Raw genomic sequence first — 19,800 nt, 5'->3', positions numbered from 1 at the left:
ATAAACCAATACGACAACGCGGGTCTAGCGATGCGAAATCGATGATTTGTTAGGAATAATAAATCGATAATCAACGTAAAGGCGAATAACTAACTTAAATACATAAATATAACAATGACGTGCGAATCGAGATACTAAGATTTAATTTGATTCCAATTCGAGGGGGTTAAGGGCTGCATACGTGTTGGGTTGGTCGGGTTGAAGGCGTTTGAACAATTCAATTTTATTTTTACAGTTTATAAAATCTCAATCCAACTTAATCTAACCCAACCAGAATAGCTCGGTCAAGTTGAAACTTTAGCACATTATTTTACAATTAAGTTAAATGATTGTGTTTAAATGAAGTAAAATCAAGACGAAAACATACAAATAAAGATAACAGTTATATAAGAGATATTAAAAGATGTTTGCAAATTATATATATCAATTAATAACTTAACAATCATGTTAAATCCATGGTATCAAAAGGCAGTGGGTTCATCGGGTTGGGTTCAAATGCTCCTAATATAATACCAATGATTTGAAGATTTTACAACTCAATTAGATATCGAGTGGCATCGAGTTCTGTTGGGTCAAGTTATTTCGAGTTAGGTTAGTCGAGTTGGTCACGTTAGTTGGTCTTTTACACTCATTAGAATTAATCATTTCCATCACTTGCTTTCCGATTTCAAAAATTATAAATTAAAGCATTTTTTAAAATTTAAAAGCAATTTGTAAATTTGACATCTCTTATATATAAAGAGGGGGAGAATCAGACGAGAATGATGTTTATTTAAAATAACACGAAAACGGGTAAATCACATGCAAAATCACATGTCATTTACATTAACGGTCAAAAAAATGTCCCGGCGACTTGTTGCTGCTTCTTTAGGTCGCCTGAATCACATATGATTTTGTATGTGATGTTAATGTAAAATCACATGTGATTCGTCTATTTTGTGTTTTTTTAAATAAATATTGTTCTCGTTTGATCCATTCTCTCTCTCTCTCTCTCTCTCTATATATATATATATATATAGAGAGAGAGAGAGAGAGAGTAACTATTTAAAAAAAAAGTTGTTAATGTACAAAATCATATGTTATTTTACATTAAAGGGAAATGGGCGACTTTTGAAGCCACTTAAGTCGCTAGGAAAATTCGTTCTGATCATGTATGATTTGTTACGTGAATCATATATGATTTTGTACAATAACAACTTTTTCTTATTTTCTCAAATAGTTAGTGTTCTCGTTCGAATTTGTCACTATATACATGCATACATACATATATCCATACATACATACATCATACATACATACATACGAAACCCCGAAGAAGATGAAGCTACCGAGATAGGAATTAGGAGCTGCTATCTCCGTCCTTATGATTTACAATTTATTGTTATTTCGGAAACTGTGATTTATAATTTTTTACTTTTTTGATCCCTTACACTTAAAAATAGGAATTTAGTTGAGAAATAAAAATAACAATAAATTACAAACCATAAAGATTTAAAATCACATTTTTGAAAATCGATTTTGTTAACAAACCACAAAGGCTAAAATCGTAATTTACTCCCAAATTTAAAACCAGGTGCATATCTCGTGAAGGACATTTACTGATGTACCCCTGGCCCTACCCCGATATTTATTTCACATCCTCTTTTCCTCGTGAAACCCTTTATTATTTTCTGACTACAAATTCTATAAAACCCCCAAAATTCTCGCAACATATTTTTTATGTGTCCAAAAATGACAATTTTTCTATCGTTCCTAATCCTAATCTTTGTTCCTAAATGTCTCTCCTTTACCGTTATTATGTCCGACTCGGGGGTCCCGTCTGCCCTCGTGGATGCCCCTCAAACCGGGTTTTCCGGGAACCAAAACGGGGCTCGAACCGACCGTCACGAGCAACAAGCGGTTTACGACATCATGAAAGCCACTGGAAACGAATGGGCCACTGAGATTCCGGATGTGTGTCGAGGTCGGTGGCATGGGATCGAGTGTATGCCGGACAAAAACAATGTGTTTCATGTGGTTTCGTTATCGTTCGGGGCGTTATCGGACGACACAGCGTTCCCGACTTGTGACCCGACCCGGTCGTCAATTTCGCCTTCAATCACGAAATTACCGCATCTTCGGACTTTGTTTTTTTACCGGTGTTTTACTGACATGCCGATTCCCTCGTTTTTGGGCCAAATGGGCCCGAATTTACAGACACTTGTTTTGAGGGAAAACGGACATGTGGGCCCAATTCCTATTGGGCTCGGTAAACTAACTGGTTTAAGAGTACTTGATCTTCACAAAAACAATCTCAATGGTACGATTCCGGTTTCTTTTAGCCGGTTCACCGATCTAAGGTTGTTAGATTTGAGTAGCAACAGATTAACCGGTTCGATTCCGAGTCTTGCCTTTCCTCAACTCACTCTACTCGACCTCAACCAAAACCACCTCACCGGTTCCATTCCGACCTCCATCGGAAACTGCGATTCCCTCATGAAAATCGATTTAAGCCGTAACCGCCTTTCCGGCGAAATCCCCAATTCCATCAATAAATTGTCGCGTCTAATCTTGATGGATTTAAGCTACAACAGTCTCTCCGGCCCAGTTCCAACAACCTTAAACAACCTCGATTCCCTCCAAGCTCTCATTCTCAACGGCAATCCGTTAAGTTCAACGATTCCGTCCACCGCATTCGACGAGTTGAAAAACTTGACGATCTTAATCCTATCCGACACAGATTTATACGGGCCAATACCCGAATCAATCGCCCGATTACCACATCTACGTGTCCTCCATCTAGACCGAAACCGTTTAAACGGATCAATTCCGACAACTTTTCGCAATTTAAACGGCCTAAGCGAGCTACGGTTGAACGATAACCAATTGATCGGTCCAATTCCGTTCGGCAAAGAAATGGTTTGGAGAATGAGAAGAAAATTGAAGCTTGAAAACAACTTCGGACTATGTTACGATGGTCGAAACGGGTTTGGTGACGATTTGGGTTCGTTGTCGGGTTCGGGTATTGATCATTGTGATACCCCGAAAACGGGCCCGGCTCAAACGGTTCAACACATTTCCGCAGCAAACGAAACTGAACCTGTTCGGCCTTCTAGATCTGTAGCAAACAGTGGAGTTAGTTTTAACGGAGGTTTAATTTTGTTATTAACGGTAGTTGTGTTTTTATTATAATTAGTGATTATATTTAATATAACAAATCTTGTGAAATACCAACTATTCCTATTATATTTTTAAACCCAATGTTTTTGGTATTTGATTGATTTCAATTTCAGACTTTTTTTTAAATTAAACATGGGATTGAAATGGAATCCGATTCCAAATCTCACAGTCCCATAACCAAATGTGTCATAAATGTATTTTCGTTTTAGAATTCCGTCAAACCGTTAATCATCAAATTAGAAAGGTTGGAATTGTGTTAGGCCTGACTCAACCCGTCAATTAGAAAGGTTGAAATTAGGTTAGGTCTGGCTTAATCCGTCCAACCCGTCACTAAATATATATTATACAATTTAGAACGTTACAGCCTAAAATATATATGTAATTGTGGAAAAGACTATTTTTATCACAGTAAGCAAATTGATACGAGTTCTTTGTAGAGTCGGTTAAAAATTCAATATAAGAAGTACTTGGGTAGGATGTAAGATAAAAAAACAAAAATTTGTTTAGCTTTCATACTGACAACGATATTGAGGTGTCATTTAATAAGGAGAATTGTCAAAAAGTCATGGCTAGGTTTGTGGTGAAGGAGATAAAGCCTTGAGTGTTGTAGAAGGTGAAGGATTTAAAAAACTTGTTAAAGAGTTTCAACCTAAATTTGGTGTCTTCAGTAGAGTGACTGTTGCTAAAGATACCTACCTATTGTTTTGTGATGAGATGATTAAATTAACGAAAGAGTTAATAAAGGCCGGACAAAAAATATGTTTAACAACTGATAGTTGGATATCTTCCACACAAAGACCAATCGTACTTGATTGATGATCTAGGCAGTTTCGGACATCTATTATTCAAATTTTTGAAGTACTTGATTTTAGAACTTAAGAATTTAATTAAATATTTGGGTGATTGTAGTAACTAATAATTTCATTTCATATATTTCTAGTAGTATTTATCGTATTTCATTCCTCAATTTTTTGTATACTACCAAGCTGTTCCACCCTTCACAATCTGTAAAGGTCGGGTTAAGTTATACTTTTGAATCGATTGGGTTGAGATTTTTTCGAACCATCATAATTAAATTGAAATATAAAAATAGCTAGTAACTATCCAACCCATCGGAGCCCCTCTAATTACTTTTTCCAATTCCCGTTTGCGCAATTAACGTCCAAACTCAAAAAAACCACAACTTTTCTTTCGTTAGTTTCGTTTTCTTTTTAAAATAATTTAAATTAAATGTTATTGAGCTAAAAAGTAACGTACTTTAACTTAATTCTTATTTTTGGTAAGGTACGCTCAGAACTTTCATTTCGAATCTAAGATGTAAAGTTTTAAACATTTAAGTACTCAGGTAACCGGTTGAAGCATTAACTGATTACCATGTTGATATGACGAGTGATGTGATACCAACTCCGTATTATTTGTTATTCAACCCAATTTTATCTCATCACTCGCCACATCAGCATGATAACCGGTTACCTGGATACTTAAATGTTTAAAACTTTACATCTTGGATACCAAAATAGAATTTATGAAAATACGTTACCCAAAATATGAATCAAGTTAAAGTAATTTACTTTTTCATACAGTTTGCCCAATGTTAAATGTACAGCTTTTTTTCCCTCAGACCCTTTACCAACTTTTCTTTCTCTTGGTTAACCAAATAAGATCTATAAAAAGAAGAATGGAATTCAATTCCATTCCAAATTCCTAAAACAACATTCCAACAAACCAATCAGACCCCTTAAAAGATCAGTGATATTTAGAATTCAAGTTTACCTCGTACAAATACATTTTAACCTCGGAAAATAAAAGTAAAAGCATTTTACGATTTGACAAAGTTAGCTCACATGTAATTGACGAACACCAAACTGTCAAAAAAACCTATAAATCCTTGAAATAAGCCTCTGCTGGTCTGTAAACCACCAGGAAAATCAAGATAAACATAATACATATATGTACACTAGTACAATTTTGTTGTTAAAACAGATAACATCTTCTTCAAGAGAATGTATCCTCCCTATCTCCTTCTGCCACATCACCCTCCTCCAAATTGCTGAACTCCAAGAAATGGGTCGGCCGATGATCTTCATGGTAATATTCGCGTGGACTCCCCAGCTTTATTCCGTACTTCATGCTAATCGTATGCTTCACTCCCATGAAATTGTAATTCCAAGGACCGTTATCAGGAACCTAAAACCACAAAATCCACGTATGTTAGCAGCTTAATGGGACTAGCAGCTTATTCGGTCAGATATAGATGATTGTTTGGTAGTGGCTTATTGATATAGAATGTGGCTTACTCATAAAGCCAAGTTTTTTTCCAAAACTGTCTCTCCCAATTAAAAAACACGTTCTTTCCATCCATAAAAAACCCTCCCAAACAAAAACCTTCCCAATCTATATAGACAGATTAATCCGCACAGACATCTTCATTCAGACAGGTCTTAATGGAAAACCAACCAACCAAACACCCCCTAAGTTAAGTTGCATGAGATTTATAGGAAAAGCTTCTTACCATATAGAAACCAAGGAAACGGTCACTTAGAAGCATCTGAACCTTCTCATAGTGAGTTGGTAGATAACCATGGGGATTGCTTCCTGTATCCTTGTTTGCACGCCCCCATTCATAACCTGTTGGTGTCAGCTTGTATGCAGTCAACGAACACGAACCCGGAGTGAAACTGCAAGTCAGTATGATAGATTTCTCCCCATCCCATTGCTTGTTGTTCTCCAAAATCCGAGCATGAAACGTAAGATCCTGCCAAATTCAATTCATACAGACATACGTTAAAAACCAACATCCTTCTGGATCAACAGCACCAATACAATATAGCAAAATCGTCTTTACAGGATACCAAAAATGTTTACAAGTCCTAATAGCTTTTACTTTATGGAATTGAGTAAAGTGTTACAATAGGATCTTAGAAAGCATTTGGGCATAACAAGTTTCTTACAACACTTTTGAGAAGTGTCTTACGAATACATCTTTTTTATAGGACACGGGCATTTTTTCATATAATGTCGTAAAAACACTAAGGGCTGTTTGTTAGCAGCTTAATGAACTTAATGAGACTCACAGCTTATTTGATCAACTATAAGTGACTGTTTGGTAGTGCTTTAATGATATAGAAAGTGGCTCATTCAGAAAGCTTCTAAGGGGAAGCTTTATGCAGAAAGCCAAGATTCTTCCTAACCTGCCCCTCCCAATTAAAGAACATGTTTCTTCCATCTATGAAAAAACCCTCCCAAGCAAAAACCTTTCCGATCTATACAGACAGATTAATCCACAATGACAAAAATTCACTTATATGAGACCCTCTTTCAAAATTGTGCCTTAAAAACTTGTTAGAATCCATAAAGGCATAGGCATCATTTCAACTTATTGCAACACATTTACATAGGAGGCACAATTGTTTGATTCTATAAACTTAAGGTCCTATAAAGCAGATTTTGTTTTATTGACACCAATCATTACACTAGCATAACATGACGAGCAATCATAATCATGTATTTAGTAGAATCAAACCCTCAATATGAATCTCGTGACTGAGTCATAAAATAGAACAAACCTGTGGAGATAGCTGAGGAAGCTCATTTGGTTGTGTGTGCATCCATCCCAACGGTTCCAGATCGCTAAGGAAGTCGTGTTCAGGGAGAGCTGATGGGAGATGCACTTGTTGATGGGTTCCCCACTGTGGTGGCATGGCAATGCAACGAATTTCTTTCACTTGAGGATTATCAGGAGGACTTACACCATACAAGTACCCAGAAATCTGAGTTCTCAAGTCTGCAATGCATATGAATTTCTTCAAAATATTCTTTGGCATGATGTAAGTATACCCCGTTTCCTGCATAGAATTTCAAACCAATGCAGCAAATATAAGATATTTGTAATTTTGAGCAACACTGCCTAACAGATAGAGATGAAGTATAATTACCTTTATGTCCTCAGAGTTGACATATATATGATTCACACGGAGATAGAGGTTTGTAGCTGATATAGCTCTCACACGCCAATCTGTCTTGGAACCGAATGCAGCTTGTTCATAAGGACTTGTGGTGGTAACGATAAGTTCATCACCATGAACGTTTGTTGTTCTGGTAGTCACAGCCGTCAATTGGCTAGCTTCTTTTGCCTATACAGGATACAGAGCAAATGAGATCCGCTTAAAAATAACTGAAAATCAATAAACAACTTCGTTTACCCTGGAAGATCAATATATCCCTAGCAAGTGTGTGACATGAATTGAGTTGAATATGAAAAGATTAGTCCATGTCAGCTTATAAAATAAAAACTGAAGAAATTCTGGAATTGACCAAAAGGGTTGTATAATAAAGTGGATGGAAAATATGATCAAGGCAAGAAAACTCATTAAAGAAAGATAAATATCACGACTAAACAAAAAAAAATTAGGGAACAAAGTTAAACATATGATTCAAAATAGTAGCAATTCTAGCAAGTACCTGTTTCTCGATCTCAGCAATTTGCTGCCGCTGCTGAGAAGGTGGAGTAATTTCAGCACCAAGTATAATATCACGTATCTCAGATTGTGTCAGTGCTGAAGTATTAACATTATTCTTCTTTGCATAATCAGACAATATGAGATCTCTTAGAGCAACTTCAACCTGCACCAAATGAGATCATATTAGTTCTAGTCCAAATATTCAGCTACCATGACTTATATTTCTATATAATGCTGATATGTAGATTGAAGACGTTTACCTTCACCCATTGATCATCAGAAAGTGAAGGCCAGATATGATGGGGCTCCGTGATAATCGTCTTATCAGGCTTGAGCAACATCTTTGCCTTCTCATTGTTTACATGTAAAGCACGCAGTATCAAAATGAGCCTGGAGAACGCTGTGTACGACGATATGCTCTTCAACCAATCATCATATATATTGAACAAAACCATTTGTGGTTCTGATGCCTTCAGAATCAAATCACCAAATTTCTCAATTTTCAGACATGCCTGGAATGGAAGCTGCAGCTCACTTCCTTTTATGACGATATTGGGAAAATCAAGCAAGTGGACTTCAAGAGGATCCAACATGCCTTTACGAGTGACGATGATCTGTTTTGGCTGTTCCTCAACAGGTAATGAACGAACAAGAGCAGCCACTTCTTCTGCTGTTTTCCACTTAGCCAGTTGACCAAGACGCTTTTGCCCTGCCCACACACTTGTGTGAATAACCTGCAAATTACGTATGAAGCAAATAAATAAACAGCCTAGCAGCTGAAAAGCATACCCAAAACTAAAGGTGACGGAAAAGACAAACCTTCAGAAACAGTTGCCCGGTTCGGGGATTAAATATGAAAATAGCACCATTAATTGGTTTTGTTGTAAGATTTCCTTCAAAAGTTTTGTGAATGGTCACACGGTACACATTCGTATCATCAACAAACCAAATTATCTGGTTGCTGAAGATTTCTCCATAGTTCTGAGATGACAAATATGGCTCAGTTGGCTCCGAAGAATACAATTGCAATCCTTTCCTTATGCGCTCTCTTAGAACATATAAAGCTGGATTTGACTGCACAGCAAAAAATCAAGTTGTCTGGCTTTAAATATAAATCACATATAAACCTCAACGAGACAAAAACCAATATTCCAATACCATATAAACCAAAATCTCAAAATTAAGATAATGTCCAATACCTTCATAATCTTATTCATAGCCTGAGCAAGCAGTGGCTTTGACCCCGGGAACCAATTCCCGAAAGCAGAGTGCAAGTTGTACGCAAGATCCAATCCAATCATCACCCCTGCAATTATACATTGAACAACTTTAGTCTATGCCTGAACAAAAAAACTACTACCCCCATCCCAAAATAAGTAAACACATTTTCTATTTCGTTTTTCCCAAAATAAGTGTCCTCTTTTTTCCAATTGTACCCCTAATTATTAGATGGGAAATTCATTACTCCATCTATTTATTAAGGGTAATTTTGTCATTTAGTTAAGTAATGAGTGTAATAATTACACATTTCTAAAACTGTGTGCCTGCTCACTGTGGACATCTATTTTGGAAAAGACCAAAGAGGGAGTACATCGGTTTGACAATCTGACGGTTCAAGGTAAGAGGAGCACAGCAATCGCATGATGTACCTGTTGGCGATGGATAGATAGACATGTTATCGGTGGTGTAGTCCATGAACTTGGCTCTAGTATAACGCTCGATATCATGAGAATCATAATCACCCCAACGAAGCTGAACATCAATCCAGTATTTGTTACTTGCTTTCTGATCAAATACGTCCTTCGACTCGGCCACCAGACTGGGTTTTGACATGGGCCATCTATGTGCAGCAAATAAGAGAATGTCAGCACAAGAGCTGTTCATTTTGTAACTCTTTCTTGGATGGATTGTTTCCTTCTGCACAGTCTCGATCTCCAATGCATCCAACTCCTGATCCAATACCTGGCAGAGATCCATCACAACGCTCTCATGGACCTTCTGCCACAAGTGAGCACGAAAGATCTGAATAAGAGAGATCTTCAGGGTGGGAATCTTTCCGTGCATGAATATTCCAGTCAAATCCAGTTGCACTTGGAAACCAACATAAACGTTAGCTCGGTTAATGGTAGGCGACCACCAAAGTGTGAACCTACGATTTGGAATTTGGTTCAGCCCTGATCTCTGAGCATTAGTCAGCTTCTTGTACTTCATGGACTCCTCAAAACCTGAAGCTTTCTCCCAAAAGAGACCCTCCCAAGTTGGAAAACTGTAAGACGACATTTTGGTAATGCAAAGTCAGAACAACAGAAGTTCATCAAAAAAGAACAATGACCATCCAAACTAAATAAATAATAGAGAGCTCATCTTCATGGTCAACTAAAAGAGTGAATAAGAGTGAACCGTACTATGTTCCCTTGAATAATGTATGCTCCAAAATTCCTTCAACACCACCAAGTGCTTGGATAACGTCAGTTCGGTAATTATTCAAGTTCCACAATTTACCATCGTGTCTCTGGTGTGTCCACCAAAATGGGTTTTGTTTCAGAACCTGATACTGCTTGAAATCAGTTCTCACCCTCCATCCCTTGTCATATGCTAGTGTGTGTCGATCCTTCTGGAACAAGGTATTGATTCTTGGTATTCCACGATCCCATGAGTCCTAACATAAAGTTTAGAGAACATCATTTAATATGCCTTCACCATATAATGATGAACATATATCAATATATGTGAATAATACTCACTTCCAAGTCTTCAAGCGTTAACCGCCTGTTCTGTGACTGGGCTTCCTGCCTCTTCAGAGCATATTCAGCCCAAACACGTTGTGAATCAATGAACTCGCTCTCCCATGGCTGTAGAAAATAGAAAAGCATTCAGGAGATGGACTGCCACATAAGATTGAGAACATCTAAGGATTTGGAGAACATGATACCTGTATATAACGATACAGATTTGGAATCAATTGGTCTTCTTCATGACTCATACCACTCCTAAAGTGAGTTACCCCAACATCTGTCTGCTGACTATAACGGAGATCACTCTGTGGAATCAATATGTGACCCATCGACAGCATACCAAGCCCTCCAATCTCCTTGGGTGTGTAGAAAATCACAGGAGGGAATCTATAAGCAGAATTTTGTCAGATGTCACACACCAAAAAGGTCACCATAGAGCATAGTAACTTAAATTATCGAAAGCTTACCTGCTAGGCATTTTTGAATTTAATCCAATTTTGATACGGGTCTGGATTTTGTTTTCACATTTGACCAACAGATCTAAAAGCTCTTGTGTATGCACGGTTGCTTCACGGAAGTATGTCATTAGACCTGCCAGATAACAAAATATTGTGGCTGAGAATAGGTGCCTGGTGTAGCTCTTCTTACTTGCACAAGGAAAAGAATTGAAGAAAGCAAACAGAAGCATAAGGCCAAATACCTATTAAAGCTGTATTCCATTTGTTAACGATTTTTGTGAACGTTGTAGATCCTGAACTCATAAGAATCTGCCTTACACGATTCTCAAACACTTTCATGTGTTCATCATCAACTCGTAAGAAAGCAACTGCTGTACGCTCTTTTGTCTGTTCATTCTGCAAGTTCCAAACTCCATCTCTCGTATTACTGAATGCCTCCTGAGTCATTCTTATTTTTGGCAATATACGAACCTCAAACCCACACCTGCACGCCAATTGCAAATATGTCATTAAAATATTGAAACTCACAAGCTACCTTGATAGAAGACATCATCTTGTCCTCATTTGAATTATTTAAAAAAACAAGAGGTAAAGCAAAGAATCATGCAACATACATGCTAAATAGCAGGTTTGGATTGTCTTTGCTATAAACAGAAACAAAGCTGTTCTCCCACTCCAAAGTTGTGATACTCCGAGGAAGACGATTCTTCATATCCCAGAAAACACTTCTTCCAAGATTCACTGATAAGAAATACAAGATAAACAATTGGTCTCAGACGGAAATATAAGATATAACAAACCTAATCTCTTCTACTGTTAAATAAAATCCCTAGTGCATCTCAATTCTGAAATATAACATCAAGAAGTTTACCATCATGTTTCATGAGCCTCATTCTTGCATCTCTTGGCCAGCACTTCTTATTATTGTAACCAACCATATTCTCGTTGTTGGGATCAGGATGTTCAGTGAGATAACGCTGTATAAGATCTCGAGCCTCTTCATGTGTAAAACGAAATAAAATATGCACTTTGTCAATGTACCGAGAATACAGCCGTATCGGATGTCGTGTTTCAACTTTAGTGTCCCAGAAAGTAATGAACTCGTTGGGCATTTGTGGTGGACCAGCAATTTCACTTGCACGTGTCAAACCAAGAAGTAAAAGATCCAACACCAATCCATAGTATTGTACCACAAAAGACGCAAACTGAAGACCACGTATCAGCCCATATGAGTTCGTGTGACTCATATCTTTATAAGACAACACAACATTGTTCTTTGCCGTAACATAATCAGCAATATTGTGGTCAAGGACCAACCGTAAAAGCCTGCATAAGATAAAAATCTTTGCTTAATTATCAGATAATTTAGCAGAAGGAACAAATAACAAAGAGATCTTGGGCACCGACCTGTTAAGCATTGTCAAATCAATCTTCTCAAAGAACTTCTCAAACTTGGTCTGAAGCATTACCACACACTGCCCATCACCAGTGTCCCATATACCCTGCAAATTGTTTATGCCCTGGCACCACTTATAAACCAAGAGTGGTGGGGGCTCTGAATCTGCAGGCTTGATCCAATTGGGAAAGAGATGACGCTTGTCACCTTCATACCATAAATATTGATCAAGATATGCATCTGTAATCTTCTCAAGAGGCTCAATCTCATAAACTGGAATCAGATAGCTGTATAAATCCATAAACTCTATGCCAACCTACAAAGCAAAACTCCGCTTAGTTTGAAGGAAGTTGGACAAGGCTGAGTTAAGACAAGCATTCACACAAATGAAATTTAAAAAACTTACTTCTTTAAAAGCACGTTGGGTAAGGAGGTGACGTTTTATTCTTGATAATGCCTCATGTGGATTGTCATAAGCTTGTTCAATCAAGCCCAATTCTTCTCTTTGGAGCTGATTTAACCTCACAGCCACACTATAAGATTCCTTAAGCCTCTCGAGAGCAAGAATAAGAAGCTTGGTGTCATGCTTGTAAGACAGTGGCGGAAATGGTATAGGTGAAAACTTTCTAGACTCCAACCAATGAACTGTGGTGGTGTAGATGGCGACAGCTTCTTCTGGGGTGACATATGGACCATCTTTCAAGTAGTTGTGCTGACGTTCCTGTAAGAAAACAGGAAAAAGAAATGAACATATTCCAAGAAAAAGCATCAATAACCCACTACATCCAATGATGTGAAATTAGAGGTTGCTGAAAAGCTTCTCATTAACCAATGCACATACAAAAATTATACACACACGGACATATATATACCTGTTCTGCCTTCAGCCAAAGACGAGTCAATCTCCCCAAGTTCTTCCTACAAACAGTCTTATCCACTGTGGCACCCCTCCTTATACGTTCACGATTGTAGTGAGCAACATTTGTCCACCAATCAGCTTTTGACTTCACATATCGGAGAATCATGTTCTCTATCGGAACCGGTAAACCAGGAACCTATAAATACAAATGTTAAATAAAGATATTGGGCACTGAATACATTATAAATGCAAATGATTTCACATGATAATACCTTCCAGGGGATATTTGCCTTCCAACAACGCCATGCTTCACTCAAATGCTGCAAAATGGTTCTTGCCTTATTTTGCTTTATTCCCTCTGAAAGTTCAAGACCGGGGGTTATAAGGAAAGCATGAAAGTGATCAAAACTAGGGAGAACAAAACCATAATTACAACTAAACATAGCAAGACAGAAGATGCAAAAGAAATAAGCCGAGAAAGTGGCTTATTATCAACCATAACACCCAAGAATAATCCAATGTAGAATTTATCCCAATGGACAAGTATGAGTCCCAATAAACTAGTTCAATTATTTGCTAATGTAGACAAGTATTGCTAATAATAGTTTAGATGACGGTAGGAATTGACATGGCGGCAACTGACGTGACCATTACACGTAAAAGAACGAAACAACTAAAGACGGAATTTGATGAGATGCAACTAAATTTAACAATTTTTCAAAATATATATAGCACGAAGAGAAGATGTAAAGCATAGTGTGATTCAGAGGTGACAAATTAGGGTTATCACCTGGCATGGCATCAAGAACGTCATGCATCACGGCAGCACGAAGCTCCAGATCGAAATGGCTTTCAACACGTTGTTTTGTAACAGTCTTAGCCACCCCTTTAGAGTGTCGTCCCTCAAATTGGCGAGCAAGTAAATTTCCCAGCCACCTCTCCAGTAGAGGCACTATTCCACGAAGGAAAAACAACCACACTCTCCACATAGGTGCCCAGAAACCACATCCAGGTCCTTTCCCAACTGGCCCAGTATTGAACCGGTAATAAATCAAATGCTTCAAATCCTTGCACATCCGAATCTGCCTCATGAGTCGGTACTTGTAACGGTACATACCAGTTAACTGCCCAACATGTGAAAATGTATATTGCAGACCATCAGCCAACTGAAATGCATCCACATTCCCCAATCGGAACTGAATATTTGCATCAACGACAAGCTTTGTCAAACGCAAAATTTCACGGCAAAGATGGAAAGCATTTCCAAATCGTGACTTCTTACGCTCCTTGGTGGTAAGAGTCTTCACAGGCTTAAGATTGAAGTTATAGTCAAGATGAAGGTAATTAAGATTCTTCCGATGAATCAACAGATTGAGCATGTTGTACCCCTGCTTACAAACTTGTAGACCTGCTTCAGCCCAATCAAGTTCTGTGGTCTGAAAAAACTTGGTAGCCTGGAGAGAACGGAATAAGTGCTTCTTCTTTTGAGCTTTAGGCGGTCTATGATGCAGCTCGTTCAAAACGAAACACTTCAGTAACTTCTGATAGCTAACCCGAACTTTCACTGGATATGAAGGAGGACTGCAAAAAGAAAATCCACATAGACTATAAGTAAGCAATAAAAAGCAACTGAAAATGAGAGTACCAAAAATTGCCCATATCCCATACTGCAGTAATAGGCTCATCATCCGGATCAAAAATATATAACAAAGGTAAAATGCTGGAATATTAAAAGAAAATAAGCCATACCAGTGTTCCTTATACCACTCCGAAACAAGAGGGATATCTTCAGCACGCCGCATCCGGCCAGATCTCATGTTAAAGGGACGGGGTGCAAATAACAAAGAAATACCAGCAGCTGTAGTGTCAGTATACAATGGAGTACCACTAAGCAACGGCTCAACACCCTCTGGCAAACAGAAATCATCTTCATCTTCATTATCGTCATGAACTTTCTTGTCACGCCGGTCTTTATTGACGGAAGTGATTGGGTGTATCAGGGGATCATAATAAAATGCAGGCAAATCAGGATCCTCCGTTTTTATATACATAACCATCGGTGTATGATATATACATAGCCTTACTTTCCTTGGCCTATTGTTATATAGATGAGGGAAAGCAATCCTGTACTCAGTCCTCAAAGGCGAACGGATAATGAGTTTATTGATATCATTGAACTCATTCCAATCCTCATCACCTTTCTCCATGTCACGATACAAAGGTTCAAATTTGGGACCACCTACGAACAAGAAGATGCTTAAGAAAATGTACATGCCATTGAATAGAGTGCTTATGCTCATACAGCTAGCCCTCCATTCTCGAAACATGAACAGATCATTCAAAAAAAAAAACTCGAAAAATATACACACCCAGCAATCATTATTAAGATTCGAATTCAACCCAATGTCCTCCGATTATAATCATGAAAAATAATAAACATAAGGTCAGATAGACATACCTGGTATACACATATTAAGAGCTTTGGCCGTGAAAAATGACTCCATATCAAACAAGTAGAAATAATTCCGATCAATCAAATCAGAAAGCAGCTGTCCTGCTAATCGATGAAGCGTTGCCATGATAGGGAGCGACAGATGCCATTTTCGATAACTTGGTCCATTAATAAGCTTGGTCTTCACAAGAGGTTTATGGTCATAGAACCAAGTATAAACGGCAGAATCTTCTTCCTCATCCAACTCCAGTTGAATTGGTTCCAAAGGATCCACATCCAGAAGATTGTCAGCATAGTCCAATGGAGGCTCTTCATCATCAAAAGGAGGAAAACGCATTCTCTTGAAATGCCTTCGGTCCCTCTTCTCCCTTCGCATCATGATCCACATGGTACCCCACTGTATAAGTTCATTAAGGTCAATTTCCTTCATGATATGATTGGTTATTCAAACAAAAGAAGCAAGCACCTCATAATTGATTACAAACTACAATTGACAAAACAACCAACAAGGACACGACTTTTTTTATAATAACTTATGTATTGTCGTTTCATTTTCGATTTCTCATACAATGGTATTACACTTATAATCAATGTCCTACCTGTGCAAGATATATTGGTTCAACAACCCATGGAATCTCATTCACGAATGTGATGGCACCAGTAATGTGATATAGCACCTTCACATCTCGGACCTACATTGACGAAAATCAAATCAATCAGCAAAAAGACAGTAGATAATGAAGCAATCCACGAGATAAGGAAAGATAAGGTAACATGTAATACGAAAGAAATCACAGTACCTGTTCCCAGGGCATAGGCATGTTCTCAAGAAGCTTATAGACAGCATGAGGAACAAACTTGAGAGCGCCCAGATATACACGTTTGTCATGCCTGTACTTTTTGGATGACATATCACCATGATCCCTGTAAAAAACAACAATTTACAAAATTAGATGACCCCAAAAAATAAACTAGTAAATTGTAAGTAACGATTCACAAATAAGATAGTAACGTGAAAGAGAAAATATGAAGATCTTCAGTGAACTAATAACTGAACAAGGAAATAAGGAGTCTTGATTTCGGCAGATGATTAAGAACCAAACAATGAACAATGTGCATGCGATCCAACATATCACCATAGCGTCCTAAAATACGGCTCCAGAAATACATGCGTAAGATAGTGAACAAAAAGGTGACCCATGCATATAACCTAAAGGTATTGCCGACCATGTTCTTCATTTCTAAAACAGGCCATTAAAGGCTTTAGAATGTCATAGGGAAGTATGAACTAAATAAATAGCCAAGTCGACAGCAAGCCTATATAGGAAACTTTGTTTTGGTATTTCATGGAAAATAGCTGGAAATAGTACCGGCAAAAAGTCAGATTCAAACGTAAAAATGAATTAGAAACCGTTGAACTTTCTATCATGTGTATCAGTAACTTTCAAACTAACAAGACACCGAACATGTATTTAACAAATAACTCCTACACATATAAAGCTTTTGTTAAACAAAACCTAATGAATGTCCGTATCTAGTTATAGGTGTGAGCAAATATAGATACTGATCTAAGGTATCAGATTATCATGTCTTAAAAAAATGCTAGAGAAATTTTCAAAATGATCTAGGCGCTGAAGCCTGTGTACGCACTACAAGCATGAAAAGGATGATCTTTTTATCCTAAACCAGAGGCGACTCCCTGAACATTGCTACTTCATTTACTTAACATAAAAAATAATAACTATTATTATAACTATACAAACATGATACGAAGAAAGACTCTACGAGCCTCTCCAGAAAAAAGAGGTGAGGTTGAATTTCGATATAGTAAATAAAATTATTATATCACTAGAAGAAACAATTCATAAAACTCAAAGAATCTCATCTGACGGGAGCTTTTAACCGCAGGTAACCCTTTTACTTTCTCGCCCCGAGGTCAGCACTCGTATCCATGTGAAAATTGTTTCAGTAGAAAATAATAAGAACACAGGGGCTCTTAATCTTGATGATAAAAACAAACAAGATTGGAGCCAGTTCAGGTAGCTGAAGTCCATAAACTCCGCTCAGAGCTAAAATTACTAGTAACTGATCCAAACAGTAACATGCTCGATGTTCAACAGGTTCAAACAGACACCCACACCTTACTGAAACGCTAGGTCAAACCAAATATCTAACTGCACAGCTGACAAACTCACCTGATAATCTTCCTAACATGTTCCGGAGGCATGTCTTCCTTCTGAGTCTCAACAAAGCCAAATTTCCGTTTATCTCCATACCGCTTCGAGTTCAACTGCATCCACTTCCTCGCCTTCTCTTCCAGCCTGGCCTCCGCTTCAGCCGGAGACGGCAAGACAGTATAAGACGGTTGCGCGGCAGGTGGTGGCGGTATTGAGCCACCAGCACCTCCAGTCCCGGGAGGCGCTAACGGCGGTCCTCCTCCAGTCCCAGGAGGAGCAATCATACCATTGTTATTCCACATCTCTTGTCCGTTGCTGTTATTCCACATGATTCCTAAAACCTAACCATAAAACCCTTGAAATGGCAACGAAATCAACCGACCTGACCTCTCGTGGAATTATATGTGGAGATTGATGAAACGATATTGAAAGATTGGATGAAGCAAATCAAGAAAGGTATTGGAGAGGTTCAATGGCGGTCGCTAGGGTTTTGGATCTAACCCGAAACGGAGTGACACTCCCAGTCGAAATGAAAAAAGAGGCGAGAAGAAACAAGAGGTCTAATAAAGAGGGTTAAGTCGGTCGCACCTGTCTACGTGACTGACTCTAGTTGGACGTTTGGGTGACTTTATGGGGGTGCGGCTAACCCAATCAGGGCTTTCAAAAATCACATTTTCTTTAAACCACAAAATATATAAAAATCAATATTTTAATACAAATATTTAAATAACGTTAATTACATTATTGATCTAATTATGTTGCAGTATAACATGTTAAAAATTCGATTAAAGGTATCAAATAAAATATAGTAAATCTAAAGGTTAAATCAGCCATTGTGTAAATATGTAAGGATCTTGGACCTTCCTAACCAGTATTCTATAAGTAAAAAAGAATTTGGTTCTTCTAGGTCTGATGACACTCTGAGTTGAAAGGAGTTTTGGTTGTGCTTTTACATGCCTTATTAGAATGGGTTTTCTTGGGCTGAAGCATAGGCCTAAGTCTGCCCCAAAGTTTTGGTCTAATCGAGCCTTTAGGGTCACTAGGTTTGAGCTCGGGTTAGATCTAGGTTGGACTTTGGGTTCGGATTTTTTGTGCATCTCTACCCTTACGTAAGGGGGGCATATTATTGACTTTTATGAACACTTGACTAAAGATCGTTTATCATGCTCTTACCAAGTGTTGCTTACCTTATTGGTAAACATGTTAACGATCGAGAATCCTACCGGTAAGAAGCATGCAAGGACCAATAATCTTACATGGTAATTGATAGATAAAACTCTTACCTCGTAAGCACTTACTAGTAATAGACACTTACCACAATTCATTTGATGGTCAATAATGTTATTCGACAAGGTAACGAAGGGCAGGCCCGTGACTTAGCATGTGTGATCGTGTTACAATGAACAGGGTCCCCCAATCGTTAGGGCCCAGATCTAGTTTATGCTTCTAGCCAAATCCGTGGTACTCTTTATAATCGTTGATTCAACTCCTCCTTACTCCTTTTATGCTTTGTTTTCCTGATGATGAACAAACATGACTCCTCTACCCTTGTAATTTCGTTATTGTTCGAGGAACAAATACGACTTCCCGACTCCACAATTTCTTCATTGTTCGACAAACAAACACGACTTGTCGACTCTACAATTTCTTTCTTGTTCGACAACTATGGCTACCAAAATAAAAAATAGTCGCTAGTGTCTTTTGATTAAATCACCAAATCTACAAGCAAGCAAATTATTTGTTTTTTGATGACTCCATTAGATCTACAACTTCTTAGTTGACTGGCTCCAGTAAATCTACAATTTCTTTTTTGATTAACTCCAACAATTACAATTACAAGTTAATAGGGCTATTTCTTCGTTTCAAGCTTGTTAGGGCCGATCCATATAAGCGAGTTACGTATAAGATTATAGTTTTTGTGCTATATTTGCGTGTAATATTTCCTTGATATTGATTTTTCATATGGTGCAGACTTTGTAGTTGTTGGTGTAAACAGGGACCAAGTTAATGTCTTATGGTTTCATCTTCACTAGATGCAGGGAGTCACAATCAAGTGACGTGCTATTGGAATTTCTATACATGAATAAAACTCAAAACATACTAT

At 37.9% G+C, this 19,800-nt stretch overlaps 2 protein-coding genes across 2 annotated transcripts; one reads left to right on the top strand and one right to left on the bottom strand.

The window, feature by feature from the left end:
• Nucleotides 1-1,731: 1,731 nt before the first annotated feature.
• LOC112510977 (protein TOO MANY MOUTHS) lies at nucleotides 1,732-3,171 on the top strand. The gene has a single exon (XM_025116333.1). The coding sequence runs from the start codon at nucleotides 1,732-1,734 to the stop codon at nucleotides 3,169-3,171; it is 1,440 nt and encodes a 479-aa protein (XP_024972101.1).
• Nucleotides 3,172-4,890: 1,719 nt separating this feature from the next.
• LOC112511158 (pre-mRNA-processing-splicing factor 8A) lies at nucleotides 4,891-18,025 on the bottom strand. Its single transcript, XM_025116639.1, has 26 exons — nucleotides 17,715-18,025; nucleotides 16,320-16,443; nucleotides 16,119-16,211; nucleotides 15,526-15,916; nucleotides 14,817-15,306; nucleotides 13,858-14,648; nucleotides 13,340-13,425; nucleotides 13,081-13,263; nucleotides 12,615-12,929; nucleotides 12,220-12,524; nucleotides 11,684-12,138; nucleotides 11,427-11,553; nucleotides 11,055-11,296; nucleotides 10,822-10,945; nucleotides 10,552-10,741; nucleotides 10,364-10,471; nucleotides 10,025-10,278; nucleotides 9,269-9,885; nucleotides 8,819-8,925; nucleotides 8,439-8,693; nucleotides 7,880-8,353; nucleotides 7,621-7,782; nucleotides 7,095-7,292; nucleotides 6,726-7,004; nucleotides 5,672-5,914; nucleotides 4,891-5,346 (listed from the first exon to the last, which is right to left on the bottom strand). The coding sequence occupies exons 1-26, from the start codon at nucleotides 18,023-18,025 to the stop codon at nucleotides 5,155-5,157; spliced, it is 7,116 nt and encodes a 2,371-aa protein (XP_024972407.1). The 3' UTR covers nucleotides 4,891-5,154.
• Between the last annotated feature and the right edge of the window lie 1,775 nt (nucleotides 18,026-19,800).

Source organism: Cynara cardunculus, assembly GCF_001531365.2.
Source record: "Cynara cardunculus var. scolymus isolate 2C chromosome LG 4, CcrdV1, whole genome shotgun sequence".
In the NCBI taxonomy this organism is placed as follows: Eukaryota; Viridiplantae; Streptophyta; class Magnoliopsida; order Asterales; family Asteraceae; genus Cynara; species Cynara cardunculus.
The sequence above is the reverse complement of the archived record's forward strand: the minus strand, read 5'-3'. Positions and strand labels throughout refer to the sequence as shown.